Source organism: Desmodus rotundus, chromosome 12 (genome assembly GCF_022682495.2).
Source record: "Desmodus rotundus isolate HL8 chromosome 12, HLdesRot8A.1, whole genome shotgun sequence".
Taxonomy (NCBI): domain Eukaryota; kingdom Metazoa; phylum Chordata; class Mammalia; order Chiroptera; family Phyllostomidae; genus Desmodus; species Desmodus rotundus.
In genome coordinates, this window is record NC_071398.1 from 66,172,419 (window position 1) to 66,194,864 (window position 22,446).

A 22,446-nucleotide genomic window follows, 5' to 3' on the forward strand; every position below is an offset into this window, starting at 1 on the left:
GATATTATCTACTATGATTTTAGATAAGTACTTAGTTTGGATCCATCTCTTCAAGAAGGAGTAAATAGATAAAAATTAGGACCTTAAGAGGATTTTACATCTTAAAATTTGGATAACTCAATCAGAGAGGCAGAGGAAGCTCCTTTTTATGTAGCTAGATATTTAATTGGAAAAAACACGTACATGCACTGGGTGAACGTACATGTATTGAAATGGCATATACTCATTATAAAGTAAGCTTCTGATTCCAAACCCCTCGTCTTTCAGGAATACCACTGTTAAAAATTCCTTGACAATCCTATTAATATGTGCATAAATGCCCTTGTGTGTATATAGTATTTACTGGTCATTTTCATTTAACAGTGGGGCTTTATTAAACAAAAGATTTAATGAAATGTTAGAGTCAGCACATTAAAATCAAGAACAAGACAGTATTTAACATTTTTCTGTAGGTTTTAGCAAGTAAAACCAAATAGGAAAAAGGAATAAAGTAAAGATAATGAACTAGAAACAAAGTTATAAATAATTATGGATCATATGATTGCTTGCTTGGGAAAAAAAAAGATGATCAACTAAAAAACTGAGAATTTGGCCAACTATTTTATTAGGCCAAATTAAAAAAATTTTTTTTATTTTTCTGAGTTGGTCAAATTGGACAGTTAAATATTAAAACATCCCTTTGAACACCAGGCATTTTGGATCAAAACCACAGAAAGCTCATATCTTAGTATCAGTAAAGGCGGCTATAGACCTATCTTAGCAAAACCCAGAAACAATCCTTGAAAGAACCTAGCTACCGACAAGTTATTTAACTGTCGAAAGGAAATTGAAAATGCTTTAAAGGAAGTAAAAAATTCAAATATTCAGTAATATTTTCATACTGTCCAGAATCCAATAAAAAATTACTATTTATGCAAAAAAGCAGGAGAATGTAACCCATAATTAAGAGAAAAAACTGAACTGTCAATAGAATCATGTACAGAAATAACTAAGATGATGGAGATAGCAAGAAAGGACTTTAAAATGTCTGTTATAAGTGCTCAGGGACTTAAAGGGAAATGTAAACCTAATGAGAAGAGAGATTTTTAAAAGGATCAAATGGAACTTCTAGTGCTGAGAAGTATAGGAAATGGATTCACTTGGCAAGCTTACCAGCAGATTTGACACTGCAGCAGAAAAGATCAGTGAGCTTGAAGACGTGGCGGCAGAAACCACCCAAACTGAAGCACAGAGAGAAAAATGAAAGCAATGTTGCCAGTGACCTGTGGGACAACACCAAATGTCTAACAAACATATAATGGAGTGGTTTTGGGGGCGGCAGGAGTGGCAGAAAAACTATTTGAAAGAGTGATGGCCAAAAATTTCCTAAATTTGGCAAACAACTATAAACCCACAGATCCCAGACACTGGATGTAATCCAAACAAGATAAACAGAGAGAGAAACACAATGAAGGGCTGAAAGTCAATGAAAAAGGAAAGAATCTGAAAAGCTGCCTGAATAATAAAGACATTATGCGCAGGGAACAAGGTTAGCACTACTGCTTGCTGTGTGTCTGCAGCAGTGCGAGTCGGCAGACAATGGAGTGCGTCTTGTAAGTGCTGAAAGGAAAAAAGCCATTCTCAAGTTCTGTAACCACTGAAACGATTTTTCAAAGCTGAAGGTGACATTGACATTTTTAGACAAAGAGCTTAGAGAATTTATTGTGAGCACGCCTCTATTACCAGAAATGTTAAACTTTTTAATAACACTGATGGAAAGGCGGATCTGCATGAAGAAATGAAGAGCAGCTGAAAGAGTAAATATGTGAGTGAATATAAAAGGTGAAGTTGAAAATCAGAGCATTTACATGAAATTACGATCTGATTGGTTTTTGGCAGCTTGTCACCTTTTTATAGTTGGAGCTTTTGTGTTCTCATCAGTATTATATTTTGTTCTTAGGCATTTTTTTTTCTGAGTTGTTAGACTGTATATAGGTTATAATTTAACATTTTAGATTGTTCCTGTGAAGCTGTGTATAAGATATGTGAAAAACTTTGTTTAAAAGTTAGTATTCTGAGAAGTGTTTCAATGCACTGTGAACGACCTTCGTTTGGGACTTTGGGCCAGAGAGAGTTTGTAGGGAAGAGGGAGCTGTGGGACTTCCTGGGGACTTCGTGTTTTTATACTTGGCCACACTGTCATCCCTTCGCCATGCTGCTGCCCAGTCGTTTTTCTGAATGGTGTGCTTCCTTCCTGAAATCTTACGTTACATTTCTTAAAATCCTTCCTGACTTTTTATCACACTTAGAATAAAAATTTCTCTGTGACCTTCCAGAATTCTTACATAATTTGGATTACGCTCTCTGACGTTCATCTCCCCTCCCTGAGCTCTAGCCACCCCGGCCACCTTCTTTTTCCTCAGGGTCCTCGCGTTTGCGGTTTCTCTGCTGGGAACTCTCTCCTTCCAGATCCAGGCATCACTTGCTCCTTCTCACATCATTCAGGTCTCAGTTCAAACTGTGTCTTTTCAGAAACACTTTCTGTGAACATTATGCACAAAGAGCCTGTCTTCTAACTCACCTTCACTAGTACCCACTCTTCTACTCCTCTATTTAATTTTCTTTATAGCAATTACCACTATTTAAAATACTCCTATTTATTATGGGAGCAGGAATGCTGTATGTCAGGATCACTCACTACTATATCTACCGGAGCATAGTAGGCACTTACTGTTTGGAAATGAATGACTGTCCTATGTAGTTACTTACTAATACATACTCATATTTCATCCCTGATTCTCACTTCTGGCGTCAAAAAAAATATGCTAGTGGTACCATATTTTCAAAAACAGTGTAAAAAGTGCACCAAATGATTAAAAAACTTGAAGCAAGGTAGGGATACCTTGATATCTATTTTAATGTTTTCTCAACACATAAATAAAATATAACATACTGAATTGGCAGTGTGCAGGTGAATATAAAATGAGAGAAAGACTTATATTTTTACTTTGTCCTCAAAGTAAAAAAGGCCCTGGAGAATGGTTTAGAGTTCTAGTAGGAATAACTCTGCTACTTGAATAGTTAATTAATCTAGAATTCCAGTTCCAATCATGGAGTAGCTTATTGTCAGGCTAACCCTACCACCAAAAGCAATTATAAAGGCTTGACAAAATGGTTTGGGGACACTGGAGAGCAACTAACTCAGGTAGGATTTCCTAAGAGAAAGCCATCTCCATATAAACATTGACTTTTTTTTTAACCCCAGAGGCATTTTCCAAGTCATGCTACAGAGTGCTGGAGGCCAAGCCTCACCTGGTGGTTGACTGGGGCCACGAGGCTGTGGTCGGGTCTTGGACCTGCCAAAATGACTGAAACATGAGGCACAAAATCTCAAGACAGGGAGGGTTGTAGAGGAAAAGCCCAAGATTTTATGCATAACATTCCCCCAAATTGTTGGTTGATTCTGTGATTGCATGTGCAAGCGGAAAGACTCAAGGAAATCCCTCAGAAAACAGCATTTGGGGGCTAAAGGACAAAGCAGAAAAGTTAAATCACAGGTTCTGGGGAGACAGAGGTTAGGGTTTAAGGCTGCCAAAGAGGTGGTCCTTTGGTAAGTGCCCCAGGCTTTCAGCTGAGTCTCAGAGGGCCACTCGCTAGAAGTAAAGCTGAGATACCCTTTAAAAAGCCTACAACCAAGGTAGTCTGCCTGTACTCAACCTGCGTTTCAGAGAAAAGGTAACCTTCCTAGAAAGAAGATAATGTCCAAAGCCTGGACACTTTTTCATTTATATTGTCTGGCTTTCAGTAAAAAATTAAAAGCAGGCTAAAAAAAGGGTGGGAAGGTATAGCAATATCTATAACCAAAAAGGGCAGGAAGGTATAGATGTAGCAATGCACCTGCACGAAAGAAACGTACATCAGATTACCTACTGTAGAAGTTTTCATAATAGCAAAATGTTAGAAATATGCTAACAGAGCACCAGTAGGGGTTGATTAAATTATATCTATATAATGGCGTAGTTTTCATATCGGCACTGTTTGCATTTGGGGCTGGACAGTCTTTACTGTGTGATATCCTGACCATGAGAGGGCATGTGAGGTCTTGGGCCCCAGAACAAGACACGCAGACTGTGCCTTCCAGGTTTCAGACAGCTCAGGATGCTCTCGCACATTTTCATAGGCCTCTGGGATGGGGCATCCCAACCGAAAGTCATTATCGTCACGTGCAGCTGTAAAAAAATGAGAGTTGTTTATAAACTAATATGGAAAACCACTGAGATGCATCTTAAGAGTAAAATACAAGGTACAGACCAGTAAGTATACTTTGCTATGTTTTGTTTAAGATAGGAGGAAAATAAGAATATATATTTGGATTGTTTATGCATAAAAATTCTGTACTAACACATACGTTAATGTGATTATCAATGGGGCTTGGTGTGAGGAGAGATGAGATTTTCTAGGGAGATATATATTTACTATATACTTTTTTATGTTGTTTTAGTTTTTTAAATATGTGGAGGTAGTACCTATTCAAAAAATTTAAATAATAAACTTTTAGATATAAATAGGTATTGTGTTAGATATAATAATTCCTAAGAGATTTATTTAAAGTTTATGTATTCATTTAGAAAATGTTTTGGTCTTTTTCCAATTCTGTCCCCTTTTCCCTTTGTTTTCACTCAGTGGAGTCGGGCGGAACTGGGGCTGGGCATCTGCAGGTAGCAGCATTCTCGCTGAATTTGGGACACTGCACATGGAGTTTGTCCACCTCAGTTACTTGACAGGGGACCCGGTTTACTACAAAAAGGTTAGTTTTCTTGCCTTCTTTTATTTGTTATTAAAGAATCCTTTAAGCCCTGGCTGGTGTGGCTCAGTGGATTGAGCACCAGCCTGTGAACCAAAGGGTTGCCAGTTCGATTCCCAGTCAGGGCACATGCCTGGGTTGCAGGCCAGGTTCCCAGTAGGGGGCACATGAGAAGCAACCACACATTGATGATTCTCTCCCTCTCTCCTTTAAGATTTACCAAAAGCCTGACTGATGCTTAGGAAATGATGGCCTTGCCCTGAGCGATGTAGCTCAGTTGGTCAGGCATCATTCCAGAAAGCACAGAGTTGCCAGTTACATTTCTGGTCAGGGCACATGCCTGGGTTGCAGGTTCAGTCCCTAGTCGGGGCATGTACTAGGGGCAACCAATCGATGTTTCTCTCTCACATCGATGTTTCTCTCCCTTCCCAAACTCTCTTTAAAAATAAATAAAATCTTTAAAAAAAAAAAAAGGAAAACAATTGCTTTTCCAGAAATATGTTTATTAGGACTCTGGGTTTTTTTTTTCTTTTTAAATTATCTAAAGAAATGTCCTTTCTATTTAGGACATATTTAAAATATTTACTGTTATTTGAAAAGTTTTAACCACTAGTAGGCTTTAAAAAAAAATTGATCGCCATCTCTATTCAGCATTGTGCTGAAATTTCTAGCCAGTATAGTAGGGCAACAAAAACAAAATGAACAAAAGTTCAAGAATTGAATTGACTTGAAAAGGAAGAAAGAGCCCTGGCTGGTGTGGCTCAGTGGATTTATTGCTGGCCTGTGAACCAAAGGTGTCTGGTTCAATTCCCAATCTAGGGCACAGGCCAGGTCTCCAGTGGGGGGCGGGTGTGAGAGACAACCACACACTAATGTTTCTCTCCTTCTCTTCTTCCCTCCCTTCCCTTCTCTAAAAATAAATAAATAGAATCTTAAAAAAAAAGAAAGAAAAAAGTAATCACAAATTACATGACTACCTAAAATATTAAGATAATCTACATTTAAATTATTACAAATAAGAGCTTAATATATTTTTTGACTATAGATATTAAAAATCAGTAGCATTTCTCTGCATTGGCTACACCAGGCAAGAAAGTATCACTTTACAAAAACATATACTATGTGGTAGGAGCAAAAATGTAAGTTTCTACAGATAAATCTACCAAAAGATAAACAAACTTCAAGACTATTGAATACTATTGAAGAGGACCTTAATGGAGAGATATGTCATATTCCTGTATAGTTAAACAAGATAAGAATTTCAGTTATCTCCAAGTTGATTTTTAGCATCAGTTCATTGCCACTCAAAACTTTTTGCTTTTTATTTTTATTGTTGCTTAATTTAAAATAATTATCATATGTCATCATAAAAATGAGACATTTTAAAAATAGGAGCTATTCTTGACCACCACACACACAGAAATGGCAGAGGGAGGTAGTGAAGGTTCTGAGTGAGGAAAGAACACAAAGTTAGTTTAATATAAGCCCTGATGACATTTAGTTTTGTTAATTGCATTATTTATTTTGTTTAGGTCATGCACATTCGGAAACTACTTCAGAAAATGGAACGTCCAAATGGTCTTTATCCAAATTATTTGAACCCAAGAACAGGTCGCTGGGGTCAGTGTAAGTATTTCTAGTACAGCTGATGCCTTGTTAAAAGATTATTTGTGTGAAATTTTTCCTTGATGTAATGAAAAGTACATTACATGTAGCGTCAGAAGCCCCCAGTTAGGGTCTAACCCTGTGTTTTACTAGTACAGTTATCTTTGGCAAGTTCCCAATCTCTTGTAGCTTCAGTTTTCTACTTGTAAAATGGAAACGTTAACAGCCTATCTCATAAGAGTATTTTATTTCTTGTATGTGTAAGTACTTTGTTAAAATGTACTGGAGCACTTGCCAAGGGTTGTACCTGAAGCCCCGGTTTGTAAAGCATATCTTCATGTAAATAAGGGACAGGTATTTACTGAAGGAATGTGAGAAACTTTTAAAGGAGTATCGTAAATGATTAGGAACAGGGGCTGTGCCTCCTGAACAAGCTGCGTCCGGTCGTTCGTCTGGAAGGAAGGCATCAGTGTCTGTTGTTTGCTAGGCTCTGTGCCAGGTTCTTGGATGCAACTGGGGATGGGGAGAAATATGTAGGACTTAGTCTGAATTCAGGCAGCTCCCAGGCTAGCAGGGTAGGCAGGCAGATACGCTTAGAGGTAGTTGGAATATGATGTGGTAAATGTTGTAGCTGAGGAATGTTCCAGCTCTTATGTCTGACTGTGGTGGAAGTGATTCCATGTCTGAGGAGAGAGCATTTTGTCGGGTGAGGGGGTGATTTTCTTATTACGGCTTTAGAATTGCTCTTTGAAGGAATTAACTGTTTAAAAATAGTAAGTATTTATATGGAACTTACAGAATTTTAATAAGTTATGGGTTTATCAGTAGTATTCTCTCTTAAAAGTCTGGAGAACTAAACAAGTAATGTTGTGACTTTGCCTCCAGTGTACCATGCTTGCATTATTTTTGAGACTGATAATAAAACGAGGTAGTAAAAAAGAGGTAGAAGTAATCACCTAATTTGATGTGTGGGGATCACTGTTGGATCTCCCGGTGAGCAATTATGCAGGCACAGGCTCCCAAGAGCAGGAAAGCATTTGCCACGGAATTGTCTTTTGGGCTCCCCTCAAGGAAATCGTCCTCTACTTTATGAAAGGAGAACAGATTGATCAATACAAGTATATCTTTCAAGGATCTGGGAATAAACCTCAGTCTTTTGGCTCCTCATATATACTTCTCTTTTCCTTTCCCAAAATTCTTTACATGTAATTCATTTTCTATGTCTAATTCCTAGACCGAGTAAAATGATACTTTATTTAAAAAAACAAAACCCTGAGAGCAGCATTTCTAAAATATAAAAATGTACTTTTCTTATTTGAGGTAAGGATGACTGGTTTGGATGTCTACTTAGTAATTAGGGTGAATTTTTTCCCCCCTTAAGTGTTTTATTAAGATTTGGGAATATTCTAACATTGGGGGTGGGGTGGGAATTATGTTCATTTTCTTCCTGTGCCAGTGTATGTTTCATATGGTATAACTATTTAACTGTAAAATGAAATCATAGAAGTACTAAAAACAGTGGTTAGTTATAATCAGGAAAGCCTTTCCTAAACATGGCACATAAAGCAGAGATCATAAAGAAGGGGTCAGAGTTTACTATATTTAAATGTTAATCCCCTGCAATTTATAACAACTGTCAAGTAACGAGCCAAGCAAATGTATTTGAACGTATTTGGAAAACAAAGTTTTTATATCCTCTATATATCAAGAACTTTTTAAGAACATAAGGAAAAGATGATCAACCCCAGTAGAAAAGTAGATGGGGAAGAGTTCACAAATGCCCAGTGGACACATGCTCACATTTAACTTTGGAAGTGGTGTTACTGGTGTTAGTGGGACCTGGAGCCAACGTAGTGTGGCAACACTGTTTGTCTGTACTACAGTGGAATTTATAAAGACTGCCACCTTTGTACCACGTTTGTGCCATCTCCACAGACCAGAGAGCTTTGTGGCTCTCTTTTCCCACTTCACCAGCTCCCTCATCAAATCAATGCAGCTTTTAAACAGAACGCCCTATTCTTTTTTTCCCTCAATATCACTGGCAATGTTTTTAAACTTACTATTTTTAATTAAAATTTTATTTTTGGGTTACAGTTTACATTCAATATTACTTTGTATTGTTTTGTATTTGTGTTATTTTGCATTTAGGAGTATAGTAGGGTGGTTAGACGGTCATACACTTTACAAAGTGTTCCCCCCAATATATCCAGCACCCACCTGGCACCATACATATTTTTACCGTATTATTGACTATAATTCTCTGTTCCGTACTTTGCATCCCCATCACTACTCTTACCACCAGCAGTTCGTACTTCTTAATCCCTTTAGCTTTTTCACCCAGTCCTCCAGCACTCCTCCTCTCTGGCGACCTCCAGTCTGTTTTCTGTATTTATGTATCCTTCAATTTTGTTTGCTCGTTTATTTTGTTCTTTAGATCCCACGTATAAGTGAAATCATATGGTATTTGTTTTTCACTGACTGACTAATTTCACTGAGCATTATACCCTCTAGGTCCGTCCATGCTGTTGCAAATGGTAAGATTTCATTGTTTCTATGACGGAGTAGTGTTCCATCGTGTGAATATGCTACAGAGTAGTGTTCCATCGTGTGAATATGCTACAGAGTAGTGTTCCATCGTGTGAATATGCTACAGAGTAGTGTTCCATCGTGTGAATATGCTACAGAGTAGTGTTCCATCGTGTGAATATGCTACAGAGTAGTGTTCCATCGTGTGAATATGCAATACTTTCCTACCCACTCAGCTATTGATGGGCGCTTGGATTGTTTCCACATCTTGGCTATTGTAAATAACACCACAGTGGACTTAGGGGTGCATATATTCTTTCGAATTAGTGTTTTGGGTTTTAGAAGACACTATTCTTTACATATGAAGTTGTTAAAGGAAACACACATGTCCTTGTATGCAGTGGTTCAAAAAGTGTGGAAATTTGTACGCCTTTGAACCAGCAACTCATTTCTAGGCATTTATTCCAAAGACATTTGCAGAGCTACAAATATAAAAAGTTTATTTACAGTACCTTCAGTGTTTTTTATAATAGGGATATTTTGGAAACATTCTAAAGCAGTACTGTTTAGTAGAACTTTTTTTTTTAAGAGAGAAGGGAGGGAGAGAAATACATGTGAGAGAGAAACATCAATCAGCTGCCTCTCATCTGCATCCCCACCGGGGACTAAACCTGCAGCTTAGGCATGTGCCCTGACTGGGAATCGAACTGTGACCTTTCATTTCACAGGATGACGCTCCAACCGAGTGAGCCACACTGGCCAGGACAGTAGAACCTTTTATGACTAGGAAAAATGTTCTGTATAGGTGCTAATACAGTACTCACTAGCTACGTATGGTTATTGAGCACTGAAAATGTTGCTAGTAGAGTTGTGGAACTGATTTTAAATTTTATTTACTTTTAATTAATTTAAATTTACACAGCTACTATGACTATTGCCGACTGCACTTGACGGTGCAATTTTAAAACATCCTACTAAACATATTTGGTTAAATAAATTAGAGTACCTGCAGATGTGATATATTGAATTGGCCAAAAAGTTAATTAAAATAAAAGATGTTCGTTTTCACTAATAATTTTATTGATTTGGATATTTTGAGTATGTTGGCTATCTCCTGTGTGGTATAACATTGATTGTTCTCAGTTAATGTCTCAATTTGAGCGCTAGCAACTTCAACTGGTCTATCAGACCGTGAAACATTGTCCAGCAAGAAATCTTAGCACAAAACTTCAAAAACCACCTCTGACATGTTTGATCAGTCACAGCACCTTCTCTATACGCTGCATAAATCCTTTTTTGTGTTTCAGTTGCATTTTTACCTTTCTTGAAATAATAAAGCACAATATGCCAAAAATGTCGCTTATTTTCTTCCATCTTCAATATTAAAATGGCTGCACAAAAATTCACCAATTTTGATGTTTTTTTAATGCACGTTGCTATGACAGCTGTCACCACACAATCTAACAAATTGTTTTGAACTTAAAGACAGGTAAACACTGCTAGAGCCATTTTACAGAATAAAAACAAACTTTTTGGCCAACCCAGTACTATGCAGTCATTAAAAGTTACGTTGTACAATACTTAACATAGATTAATATGACATATCTAGAAAGATATTTAGAGAGAGAAAGTAAACATTACAAGACTAGAAACCAAAGTGTTGTCTGTGTTTTTTCCTGAATGTTTTTTTTTGTTTACCTTCAATAACCTAAGTTTGATAATGAACATCTGTTACTTTTGAAATAATATAAAAAACATTTTTAAATAAAAAAGAGGATGCCTTCTTCTACCCCCAAATCTTAGAATACTGAATAATATGTCACTGAGAATCGTCAACCCTTGAAATAACCAACGGTATAGCATTGATAGCACTTTACTTATTAAAAATATAACACTTCTTTTTTAGCAAGTGGTTATGTAAAAAATGGAAAGCCACATATAAAGGTATGGACTTGGGCCCTTATACCATATGCAAAGATTAACTTAAAATGTATCAGAGACCCTCAATTTAAGGTCCAAAACTATAAACCTTTTGAAAGAAAACAGGGACAAATCTTCAGGACCTTGGATATGTCAATGGTTTATTCAAAAGCAGAAGCAACAGTAGAATTGGATTTCATGAAAATAAAAAAATTTGTACATAAAGGACTCAGGAGAGTGAAAGTCAACCCACAGAATGAGAGAAAATACTTGCAAATCTAATAAGGGCTTAGTATCAGTACATATAAGAACTTTTACAACTCAACAACAGAAAGACAGGTACCCAATTTAAAAAATGGGCAAAGGACTTGACACATTTTTTCAAAGAAGATACACAAATGGAAAAACACATGAAAAAGATGCTGAACATCATTAGTCGTCAGGTAAATGCAAATCAGAAGCACAATGAGATGCCACTTCACACTTACTAGCATGGCTGTATTCAAAAAGACAGAAAATAAGTGTTGGCAAGGATGCGGAGGATTTGGAAACAACTTCATTGATGGTGGGAATATAAAATGTTGCCACAGTGAAAACAGTTTGATGCTCACTCCAGAAGTTAAACATTGAACTCTAATTGACTCGGCAGTTCAGCTCCTGGGTATGTACCCAAAAGAGTTGAAAAAGGACTCAAACAGATCCTTGTGTGCTGATGTTCACAGGAACATTATTTACAATAGCCAAAAGGTAGAAAGAACCAAAGTGTCCAACAGATGCATAGATAAACAAAACCGGTGTATCCACGTAATGGGACATTATTCAGCCATAAAAAGGAATGAAGTCCTAATATGTGCTACAACATAGATGAACCTTGAAAACATGATGATAAATGGAAAAAGCCAGTCACAAAAAGGACAAATAATGTGCGATTCTACTTATATGAAATATCTGTAGTCAAATTCATGGAGACACAAAGTGGGTTAGGGGGTTGGTTACCTGGGGCTTGTGTGAAGGGAGTGGAGAGTTACTGCTGTTTTAATAGGGACAGAGTTCCCATCCGAGGTGATGAACAGTTTGGGAATAGTGGTGATGGTTGTACAACATTTGTGTAGTAATTAGCATCAGTCACTAAATGGTACACTTAAAAATGGTTAAAATGGCCACTTAACATGTTACACAATATATAGTGCGTCACAATAAAGGATTGCAATAAAAATAACCCTTTCACTCTTCCTTGTTTTTCCCCACAAAATAAATTGAAATTACTTCTTCAGAATACATTGACCCTCAGCAGTATTAACTTGAGAGTGCCATATGGAGAGCTACTCAGTGGCTGTGTGGGCCAGTGGTCTTTCAGATCCCAGGGGAGTCGCCCTGACATCCTTTAGCAGCTGCAGCCCTGACTAAGTTGTCCAGTTTGTTCCTTTTAATGTTTTTGTATATTTTATATCAGCTTCTGAAAAGTACATCAAATTCCGTTATTATCTTTGAGCAGTGTACATCTGTCATATCCATAAATAGTCTGCAGAACAAACAGCGAATGGAACTGAAGTTTAACGATTCAGCTCTGGCTAGCTGTATTGTAATTAGAGTAATGGGGATGCTTGTGACATGCACACAGCAATCACAGAGAACAATCACTGGTAATTGCCTTCAGGAAGAGTTCTTGGCAACAGATACGAAAGAGTATAGTAAGAAACCTAGATTTAAAGGCACTTCATTAGGATTTTTCTTTTTTTTTTTACTTAATTTTTTTTTACTTGTTTCCTAAGTACATTGCTTAGCCTATGCCATTTAATGACCGAAATGAGGAAAATATAGGGAATTGGTCATTAGTGATTTATTAAATTTTAACTACTAAATTAAAAATTGTGGAAAAAACAAGAATAGTTATAATATTTGTAGCTTCCTCACTTAATAATTTAGGTAAGTTATTTAACTTCTCTATGCCTTTGTTTCTTCATCTGTTGTAATTGTACTCATGTAATAGGATGATCATTTGGGTCACATTTTTGAGATAATATATTTGAAAATGTCCCATAAACTTTAACACATGATACAAATATTTTTATTCTAGAATTTTCTATAAAACACTTCAATACATAGCTTCTGTTAGAAACCTTCGTGACGTGCTGACATAGATTATATGAATCATTGCTATTTAGTAGTACTTTATAATGTGTTACCAGTTTCTGAATATCAAAAGGACATTGGAACGGCGTGGGTCGTTGGATTTGACACCTGGCAGGCATGGTTCGTTCAGTGGTTTCAGTCAGAAGTCAGACTACTGGCTGATAAATTCTGTAGTTATCCTGGATCTCAGGCTTCTGCTGTGTATTCATTTATTAAGCATAGACTCTTCCACTGGAGCGACAGCCTAGAGGAACTGGAGAGAACCTGTCAGCAGGACTGTGGTGCCTCCTGTAACCTAAGTGACGTACAACTAAATCTGTAAACTCTGGTAATAACCCACAGATCGAAAAAAACCTTTCTAAACCAGGATGGAAAAGACTTGCCTTTCCCTGCTTTTCCCCCTATTTTACCTCCTTTGATTCTGTTATATTTTTAAATCTTGTTTTCTTTCCTTAAATCTACAACGTATCAAGATATATGTGTATGAGGCCAAAGTACAAAATTTTAAAAAGCCCATATATGGGCTTTTTAAACATATGTGTGTATGTTATATGTGTACATATAACATATATGTTATAAAAACATATATGTGTATGTTATTTTAATGACTGTTACATAAGAGTGCTATGCTCCCGGGTACCATTCGTGTCCTTTAATCGCTCCATGCATTCTCTCTGAGGAAGCTCCCACGGCTCAGACCCATTTTATGTACGGATAGCTCCCTGATGCATACCCTCAGTCTAGAAGTCTCTCTGGATTTCTCATATCTGATTGCCTGTTTATCATATTCATTTAGATATCCATCTGGGACCACAAATTTAATATGCCCACAATTCAAACTCCTTTGGGAGTCTGGTCTTCATTTCTTCTTCCCTTAGGTTAATTAGGCCTTCAGCTCTCTCCCACACTTCAGTATCACCTCTTACCGATTCATCCTTCACAATGCCCTTCACAGGATGTCATCATCTTACCCCACTTTAAAATTTATTTGATGTGTTGGGACTGAGAAGTAACTATTAAATTGTACAGCATCATTTGGTTTGGCTTTGTGGTGTGAGCTAAAGCCACAATGTAGGGGATTAAGGAGCAAGCAGATGATGAGAAGGAAGTAGCTGTAAGTCAAAGTCTTTTGAGAGAGAGGAAAGGAATGGAACTGGGTATTCTTACAAAGCACATTTCTATATAGTCGCCTGAGTAGTCTGAAATACTGAAGCTGGAGAGCGAGCTGTGAGATGGTTAAAAAGCTGTAGGTGCAAAGATGTGTTTACAGAAGACTATAAAACTCCAAAAGGAAAAGCTTACTATCAAGATTTTTGTGTGTTTTTCTGATAATCTACATTATTGAGGTATTAAAAGTCTTTTTAAAAAAACTATCTTTTCAATGGGTAGTTCATGTAAACAATTTAATGTATTACAATTAGGAGCATCTTAGTATAGGGGGAATTAAGAAAGTGTTTAAAATTTATACATGGAAATTTTATTAAAATTTGAAATAGTACTTCAGATATTTAATGCATTTATTCTGTAGATGTTTTTTGTTGAACTTGTTTAGGTATTGTGCTAGGTATTACTACTTACAATTATATTTTTCATAAACTGAGAGCGACTGTGAAAATGAAGTCATTTTTTAAAAACATGGTCCAATTTATTAAGAAGAGAAAAATAATCTTAATAACAAGTTATTGTAATTGTGAAACTTGAAAATGGAAGTTCAGCCATTCACTTAATAATTGCTTATTGAGCACATATTGCTATAAGTAAGAATTGTGTAGGTCTGTAAAAAGCTTAAGGCAGGGGTATTTCTTCCCTACTATAATTTTTATTTTGTTTTCAAGTATGGCTATGCCTTTTAAATAATTACTGCATCTTTTATCTTTGGTATGTATTTCAGGGATGGAATAAGATTTTGCATGAAGTTAAAAGATCATCTTGATAAGATTAATTAATAAAACTATTAACACTATTTTAAAAAAGGTTTTTTATGTACAACCAAAAATCATTTTGAATAACACAGTGGTTACAAGTGTGAAAGTTCAACACCAGAAAGAAGTACTGGAGTAAACCAAGATTTCCTGTGCTCCCACATGCTTGGTTTTTATTCGTGGTCGTGTAATGGGAGCAGATTAGGAGACAGGGAGTGAGAAGATAAACATATATAACAACTAATTACAGAGCTATCCAGAAAGAAGTGAACTTAAGAAAGGTGTATGAGGACTTCTGCCTCATGGTAGAAGATTGAACTGTAACTTCACCACTGTGGTCTGCCGTCAGCCTTCCTGAGACTGCAGTGAAATGAAAGTACAGAAATGGAGAAAGGAATACACCCATAATAGTAAAGAGATTTGGAGCCAAGTGGGAGATCATAATGGACAAGACATTTCAACAGATTTTCAGAACATACTGTGGCTGGGAGTGAGTGAATAGATCTGAGAATGCCATAACCTAGAATACACCACAAGGGGACTGCAGAGAAGGTAACTGACGTAATTCCAGAGAGAGTTGGGTGCACACACAGTAGGTACAAGTAATTGAATACATGAGTGAGACACAAGAGAGCTGGGTTCAGGGTCGTTGTAGGGAGCATGGGCTTTGCTTGAAGTTCTTTTCCACCACCTTATCTTGGCATTTACTAGGAGGCAGTATTATGCAGCTCTTCTTTTAAAAAATTGAATGATTTCCTTGAAGAACAGTAATACTTTTTCATATGGATGTTGGTACCCCAAAATAATGCCTCTTTTTATTCTAAACTTCAAGCAGATCCGCAGTTTCACAAAACACACCTTGTTCCTGACTCTAAAGCAAAGCCTGCCAGTTAGCCCACCTTTCCTCAACTTAGCCTGCACAGAAAGCATCCAGTCAGCATTCCCACTCGAGAGAGAGACCTAGTGGTAGTTAGGTCTGCTCAGCGAGGAAGCCCACACTAGCTGCCCAGAACTTCAGTGATACACAGCTATGTGTAACAGCATGGTTGACCCTCACAGTGTTGAGGTATAGAAGCCGAACACAAGAGAATCAATGATACCATTTATTAAATATACCGATAGGCAAAGCAACAATAGTGTGTGGGAGACAATAGTGTAGGGTATTAGATGTTAACCATATAAAAATCAAAGTGATTACCCAAAAAGTCAAGATACTGGTTACCTTTAGGAGGCAGGAATTGTGACTGAGAAAGGGTACGTGAAAGACTTTTAGGGTACTGGCATTATTCTGAGCAGAGAATATACAAATATTCTCTGTAATGAGCATAACACTTATGTATTATATATTTTTCTGTATGAATATTAAATATCACAGCAAAAACATTTAAATTCAGAAAGGGGATCCCAGAGGAAATTGAGGCAGTTTTATAAATAAACATTTTTAATCCTCTCTTTCATTCTAAGAATTCTAAAAAGATAGTATGTTCCTAAAATAGGAATAGGATACTATGAAAAAGAAGCAATTGGAGAACAGAAAAGAGCCCAGAGATTAGAAGTATGATTGCTGACATTAAAGCTTCAGTGAAAGGACTAAAAGGTAGAATTGATTTTTTAAACAGCTCCAGAATATAGAGAAAGATGACTAAGAGACTAAATTTGAGAGAACAGAATAATAGAGTCAGTCCAAGAGGTAAAATTTCCAACTAGTCTGAGAGAACTAGTACGAGTTTCGGAAGAGAGAACCGAGTAAGTGCAGTGGAGAAAATAAGCAGTGATGTAAGAACATTTCCCCAGAGCTGAAGGATACTAACTTTTACTTTGAAAAGTGCTCAGCACAGTGAATGTAGAAAAAAAAATAAATAACCAATGCCAAAATGAAGGTTTAACTCAGAAAGGCCAGTTGAGTGTGAGGAAGGGAGATTGAGAACATTGAGCCTATAAAATAATATCAGATTTCTCACCAATGGTATACTTGGTGTTATGATGTAGGAGAGCACCTTTAAGAAGCTGGGAGAGGGATGATTTCCAACCTTGAATATGATACCTATATAAAATAAAAGTGAGAGGGGAGCATAATAAAGACATTTTCAGATAGCATGGGTACATTCCACATACTCTTTCTTGGAAAATTATATAAGAATAAGAATCAGCAAAACAGGTGTAAACCAAGGCATAGGCCTCAGAAAATAATGGGTCTAACTCAGGAAAGCAAGAAAAGCGTCAAAGCTTGTGCATTGTCCTTAGGAAATAAGATTGGGAAGAAGGCCTCTAGGGGAATGAGGAGGACGGGGGTGACTCAGTATAAGTCTAAGTAACATGATTGAGAGGCTAGGAAACAATAAGAATGATTTAATTAAAAAAAAAAAAAAAGGTGGAAGACAATAGGAAGGCAACTAAAAAATCCAGGGAAAGAACTAAAAGCTATGCAAGAAAGTCATGGTTAAGATAGGAGGACAACGAAAATACAGCAGGATTTTAAACAATTGATGAAGTCTGAGAAAGACCAGGCAGCTGGTCAGATAGTGATAGCATCGTTCCCTGATTGAGTCAAGACTTTTTGCCATAACCACAAAACTGCGGTAGCGGTAACGATGGGGGTATTTGGGCGTAGTTGTTTCGGTACCGCTGTTTTAAAATGGTTGCTCTCTAAATATAAAACCACTGCCCTTTTTTCATTACTAAGTACTGTGCCCAGTAGGCACCCCTAATCGTTACTCTTTCCCACATGCCTGCTGAGTATGAGGGACTTTCCCCGCCTATTCCATACTGTTTTAATATTTTATAAGCATGTTATCTTTTATGACTTTTTATAATTATAAAATGTTTAAGTCTTAGAATTAGTTTAGCATCTAAATGTAATTTATCCTCTAAACCCATCATCCTATATTACCATCATTATAAAATTCTTAAATGTAAGTATGGTGAGTATTGAACACTGTTAGAAATCTAATTGTGGTTTTTGTGTGTGTGTGCAGTTTGAGGCTTAGAATGAGGGATCACGTTGTAACTCTGTCTCCTCTTCCTCTAAGTGCGTTGTCTGATACCCAATCACTTAATGTTAGAAGATGCAGGAAGTCAAAATAAGCAGAGGTACCCTCCTTCTGAATAGGTAGTTGGAAAACAGTGGAGAAAATTGTTAAGCTAACAAATCACAATCAAAAGTAAATTGACATTTTATATGATGACCATTTATATAAGTTTATATATGAACTTGGCAAAACTAATCTATGGTGATAGAGGTCATAAAAATGGTTATTTTGGGGAAGTTAGGTATTGATTGTTGAGGGCCAAATATGGAAAACTTTTGGGATGCTGGAAATGCTATATATATTTTTTATCTTGTTTTGGGGGCATATACACATGTAAAAATTCATCTAAACGTGTATGGTTAATTCATCTAAATGTATATGTCAATGTTTGTGGTTAAAGAAAAAACGTTAAGAAATAAGAGCATTTGAGATGCAGGTTGGTTGAAGTACAAGTGAATTAGTAGCGGCAGACGTACTGCCTAAAGTGAGTGAGGGCACTTTCCCCCCATTGATTGCGTTTATAACAAAAGATAACTTAATTATATACCTTACATGTATTCTGATAAAAGGTAAGTATACAAAACAAAAATGCAAGGGCTCCTTTCTTAGAGGTAATTACTGTTGACAGTTGTCTTTCAAACCATTTCTGTGTGTACAATTGCGTTATTTAAACATACAAATTTTGAGTGGTATCAAACTGTGTTGTTCTGAAACTTGCTTTTTTCTACCCACTCAACAACATTTAATAAATATCCTCCAATATCAGGTTACAAATCCACCTGATTCTCTTTAATGATTTCATGGTCCGCTAGAGTATGTTTATACATCATTTATTTGGCCACTTCCCTAGACATACAAGGTATCTTGTTGTTTACTAATGCAAATAGTGCTGTGATACATTTAGATCTGTTTGTATATTTATGCAAGTATTATTATAGGATAATTGAAGAACTAGAAAACCTGGGTTAAATTTTGATAGCTACTCCAAATTTCACTCTGATTCCAGCAACTATGGACCATAACCTTGTCAACATTGTTATCAATCTTTTTTATTTAGGGATTTAAAAATAAAGTTAACATATTTATTTTATTTTTTTAAAGGCATGGAAATATGCAATTTTTAAAATTTAAACCATTTTTTATTTTTCAGTTACAATCAACATACTAGTTTCAGGTGTACACCTTAATGATTAGATATTATACAGCCCACTAAATGATCATCTGATGTTATCAATCTTTTAAAATGTTTACCGATTGGCCCTGACCAGTGTGGCTCAGTTGGTTGGGTGTTGTTGGTTGGGGTTGACTCCCAGCGGGACACGTGCTTAGGTTTTGAGTTTGGTCCCTGGTCGGGACATGCTCGAAAGGCAACTAATCGATGTTTCTTACATCGATGTTACTCTCCCTCTCTCCCTCCCATTCCTGTTTCTAAAAGCAGTGGGGAAAAAATGTCCTTGGGTGAGGATAAAAAAAAAATGCTTATCCACTAAATAGGCAAAAATGGAATATCATTGTTTTAATTTGTTTTTCTCAGATCATTAGTGTAGTTGAGCTTCCTTTCTTAGGTTAATTATCAATTTGTATTTCTCTTCCTGTTAATTGTGTGTGCCCTGTGTTAGTTTTTCTTAGTTTTCAGAGTTCTTTGTGTAGGACACAAACCGTTATTTCTATTGTGCATGTTGCAGGTATCTTCTGCCAGCCTTTTTCTTGTCTTACAGATTCATTTATGGAAGCTTGTATCTGTCATGGGACACGATAACCCTTTTTCTTTATGGCGCCTTCATTTTGTGTTTTGTTTACGAAGTTAATCTGTTTAGGAAGAACAGACATTTTCTTATATTTTCTTCTGGTATACTTAAGTTTTGTGCTTGCTTTTAAATCGTTAATCTACCACAAATTAATTTTTGTAAGCTAAAGATATAAATATTAATAGGCATTTTCCCCCAGAACACATAGACTGTTGTTCCCATAAACCACCGAATAGTCCATTCCTTCCTCACTAATTTGTAAGACCAGTGATTGAAGGGTTATCAGATATGTGACATTTTTCTCTTCATGCGGGGATGATGTGAGTTTTGAAATAAAGTTCGAGGATGTAGGGCAGGGTTTATAGAAAGTCAAGGATAAAAGTGTTGCCTTGGGAGTTAATGTTGTTAGATTGGGCACGATTAAAAGTGTAGATGGTATCCCGTCTATAAGAATATACCTAGGACTAACAAGAATGTACTAAGAGCTGTATAAATAGTAGTCAAGAGTTTTAATTCAACAACTTACTATATTACGGAAGTAATAGTACAAAGGAATTCTTGGGCTTTTTTTTAATTTGTAGATTTATTTTACCACACAGAAATCACTATTTATTATTCTATAGAAAAATTTAGCTCTTTTTGGTTAACATCAGATTTAAGTATATCTCGTATTTAATCTTACAGTTTATATAATTAAAGCCATTAGTATATGAAAGGTAATTATTTTTGATTCTGGAAACATTTGGATGTGTGACAATATGCAAACTAGTGACTGAAAAAGAAGACTACCAAATATGTGAAATATTGAACCATATCCAGCAGAAAAAGATTTCTAGAAAATTGGGTACACGTGTAGAAGAGAGTGCTTATGGTATGCTCATACTGGACTGAATTTGAAGTATGTTGGAACTAGGGCTGTCAGTGTAATTTTTCACTTTAACCTGTATTGTTGTCATTATAATTGAAACACATTGCTTACTTCTGTCTTCTCTTTTCTCCACCTCCCTCCTTCTCTTTTTTTGTTACAGATCACACATCAGTTGGCGGGCTGGGAGACAGTTTTTATGAATACTTACTGAAAGCATGGTTGATGTCAGATAAAACAGACCACGAGGCGAGAAAAATGTATGATGATGCTATTGAGGTAATATGGTCAAGAGCATTTACCTGTTTAACATATCGAATATCCAGTGTATTTGATAGTGACAGATGAACACCTTATATGCATTTTATTATATGCATTTGTTGTAGAGTTTCTTAGTATTTTAATGTAAAAGTCATATTAAGTTTTCCTCTATTGTGGCACTTTAAAGAAATTGTTGAAGAAGGAATATAGTGTAGCGTATTTATGTATGAAAATTTATTTTAATTAATTTTAGTTATTGTCTACAGAGACAGAAAAACTTCTGACTTTACATGCATTTCCATGAACATTTTTTCTTTCAAATGACTCATTGAACCTGCATATTGAGAGCCTTTGGGTAAATAATAAGGGCAAAACACGTATATAGTACTTTCCAAGTGCCAGGCACTGTTCCCACCCCTTTTACATAGGTGAAGTACTTTAATCTTCCCTACCCTTTACACATGAGGACCTTGAGGCACCGAGAGCTTAAGTAACCTTATGAAGCTCGCAGAGCTAGGAAGTGATGGAGCCTGGAGCTGAACAGTCTGGCTCTAGAGCCGGCACTCTGAACCGCCGTACCGTGTCCGTATGACCTCCTGCCACAGTGTTCGGAGGCTCTGAAACGGGGGCACGTTTCTTTCTCAGAAACACTTACATGTGCTATTTCCAAGCAGAAACTGTGAAGGAGAAAAGTATGTTAAACATTTAATAAGTTACTTGCTTTCTGATTATTAAAAACATATCTTTTTAATGATTTTAATTGCTTTTGTAAAGTCATATATTTTGTATATACTACAAAGTATATACCATTCTGACTGTAGTCATTGACCAGTATTGAGTTACAGTTGTTGTTTGTCTTTAATTAAACCAAGGATCTTATTACCTGTTTTATATCTTTATCTTTTAGGCAACCAATTTTGTATAGTTGTTTACAAAAATGTACAGGAATTGAACTAATAATATGTGGCATGTAGTGCTTGGCCCATTGAGGCATTAGAGAAATATTTCTTGAGCGACTGTGTTAACTAAGAAATTGAACTATATTAATGTGTATTAAGAAATCTCCATTTTGGTATGTGACTTCCAAAATTCTTTATGAAGTGTTACATTTTGAAAAATTGAAAAGTTTTATTCTGTTATTAAACTTGAAGCCTAGAAACTTTTATGATCTAAGGAAAGTCTTTATCCAGGAAACTGTAATATTCTTAAAATCATAGTGTTGAATAGAGCCCTTAGTCATTCCCCCTAGACTGTGGATGGGTTCCTTGAAGGCGGACTAATTGTTTATCAGTGTCTCAGCACCTTGTACAATACCTGAAACAGGTGATTCAATAAGTATTTGATAAATGAACAAATATATTTAACACTTTTAATATATTTGTTAATATTATAAATATAGTTTAAATATATTTTTATTTTAATTATATTTATATTTAAATATAAAATAATACTTTAATATTTTAAAATATATATTTAATATTCTACATCTTAGCTCCTTTTTACAATTATGCACAGTTATAGGTTTTATATTCTGATCAAGTTGATATTTAGTCATTAATTTTAAAATAATTAAGAAAAATATATACCTTTTTAAAGCTTCCTTCGGATTGAGTAAGGAAGTGATAAAAATATTTGTGAAGACTTAATAGAAGGG

The 22,446-nt window shown here is 36.0% G+C and overlaps 1 protein-coding gene across 1 annotated transcript in view; it reads left to right on the forward strand.

The window, feature by feature from the left end:
* MAN1A2 (mannosidase alpha class 1A member 2) overlaps positions 1-22,446 on the forward strand; it is a 123,975-nt gene that overhangs the window by 71,336 nt on the left and 30,193 nt on the right. The window contains exons 7-9 of the mRNA XM_024570613.4: positions 4,663-4,786; positions 6,316-6,409; positions 20,695-20,810. Coding sequence (XP_024426381.1) covers positions 4,663-4,786; positions 6,316-6,409; positions 20,695-20,810 — 334 coding nt within the window. The remainder of the gene's footprint in view (positions 1-4,662; positions 4,787-6,315; positions 6,410-20,694; positions 20,811-22,446) is intronic.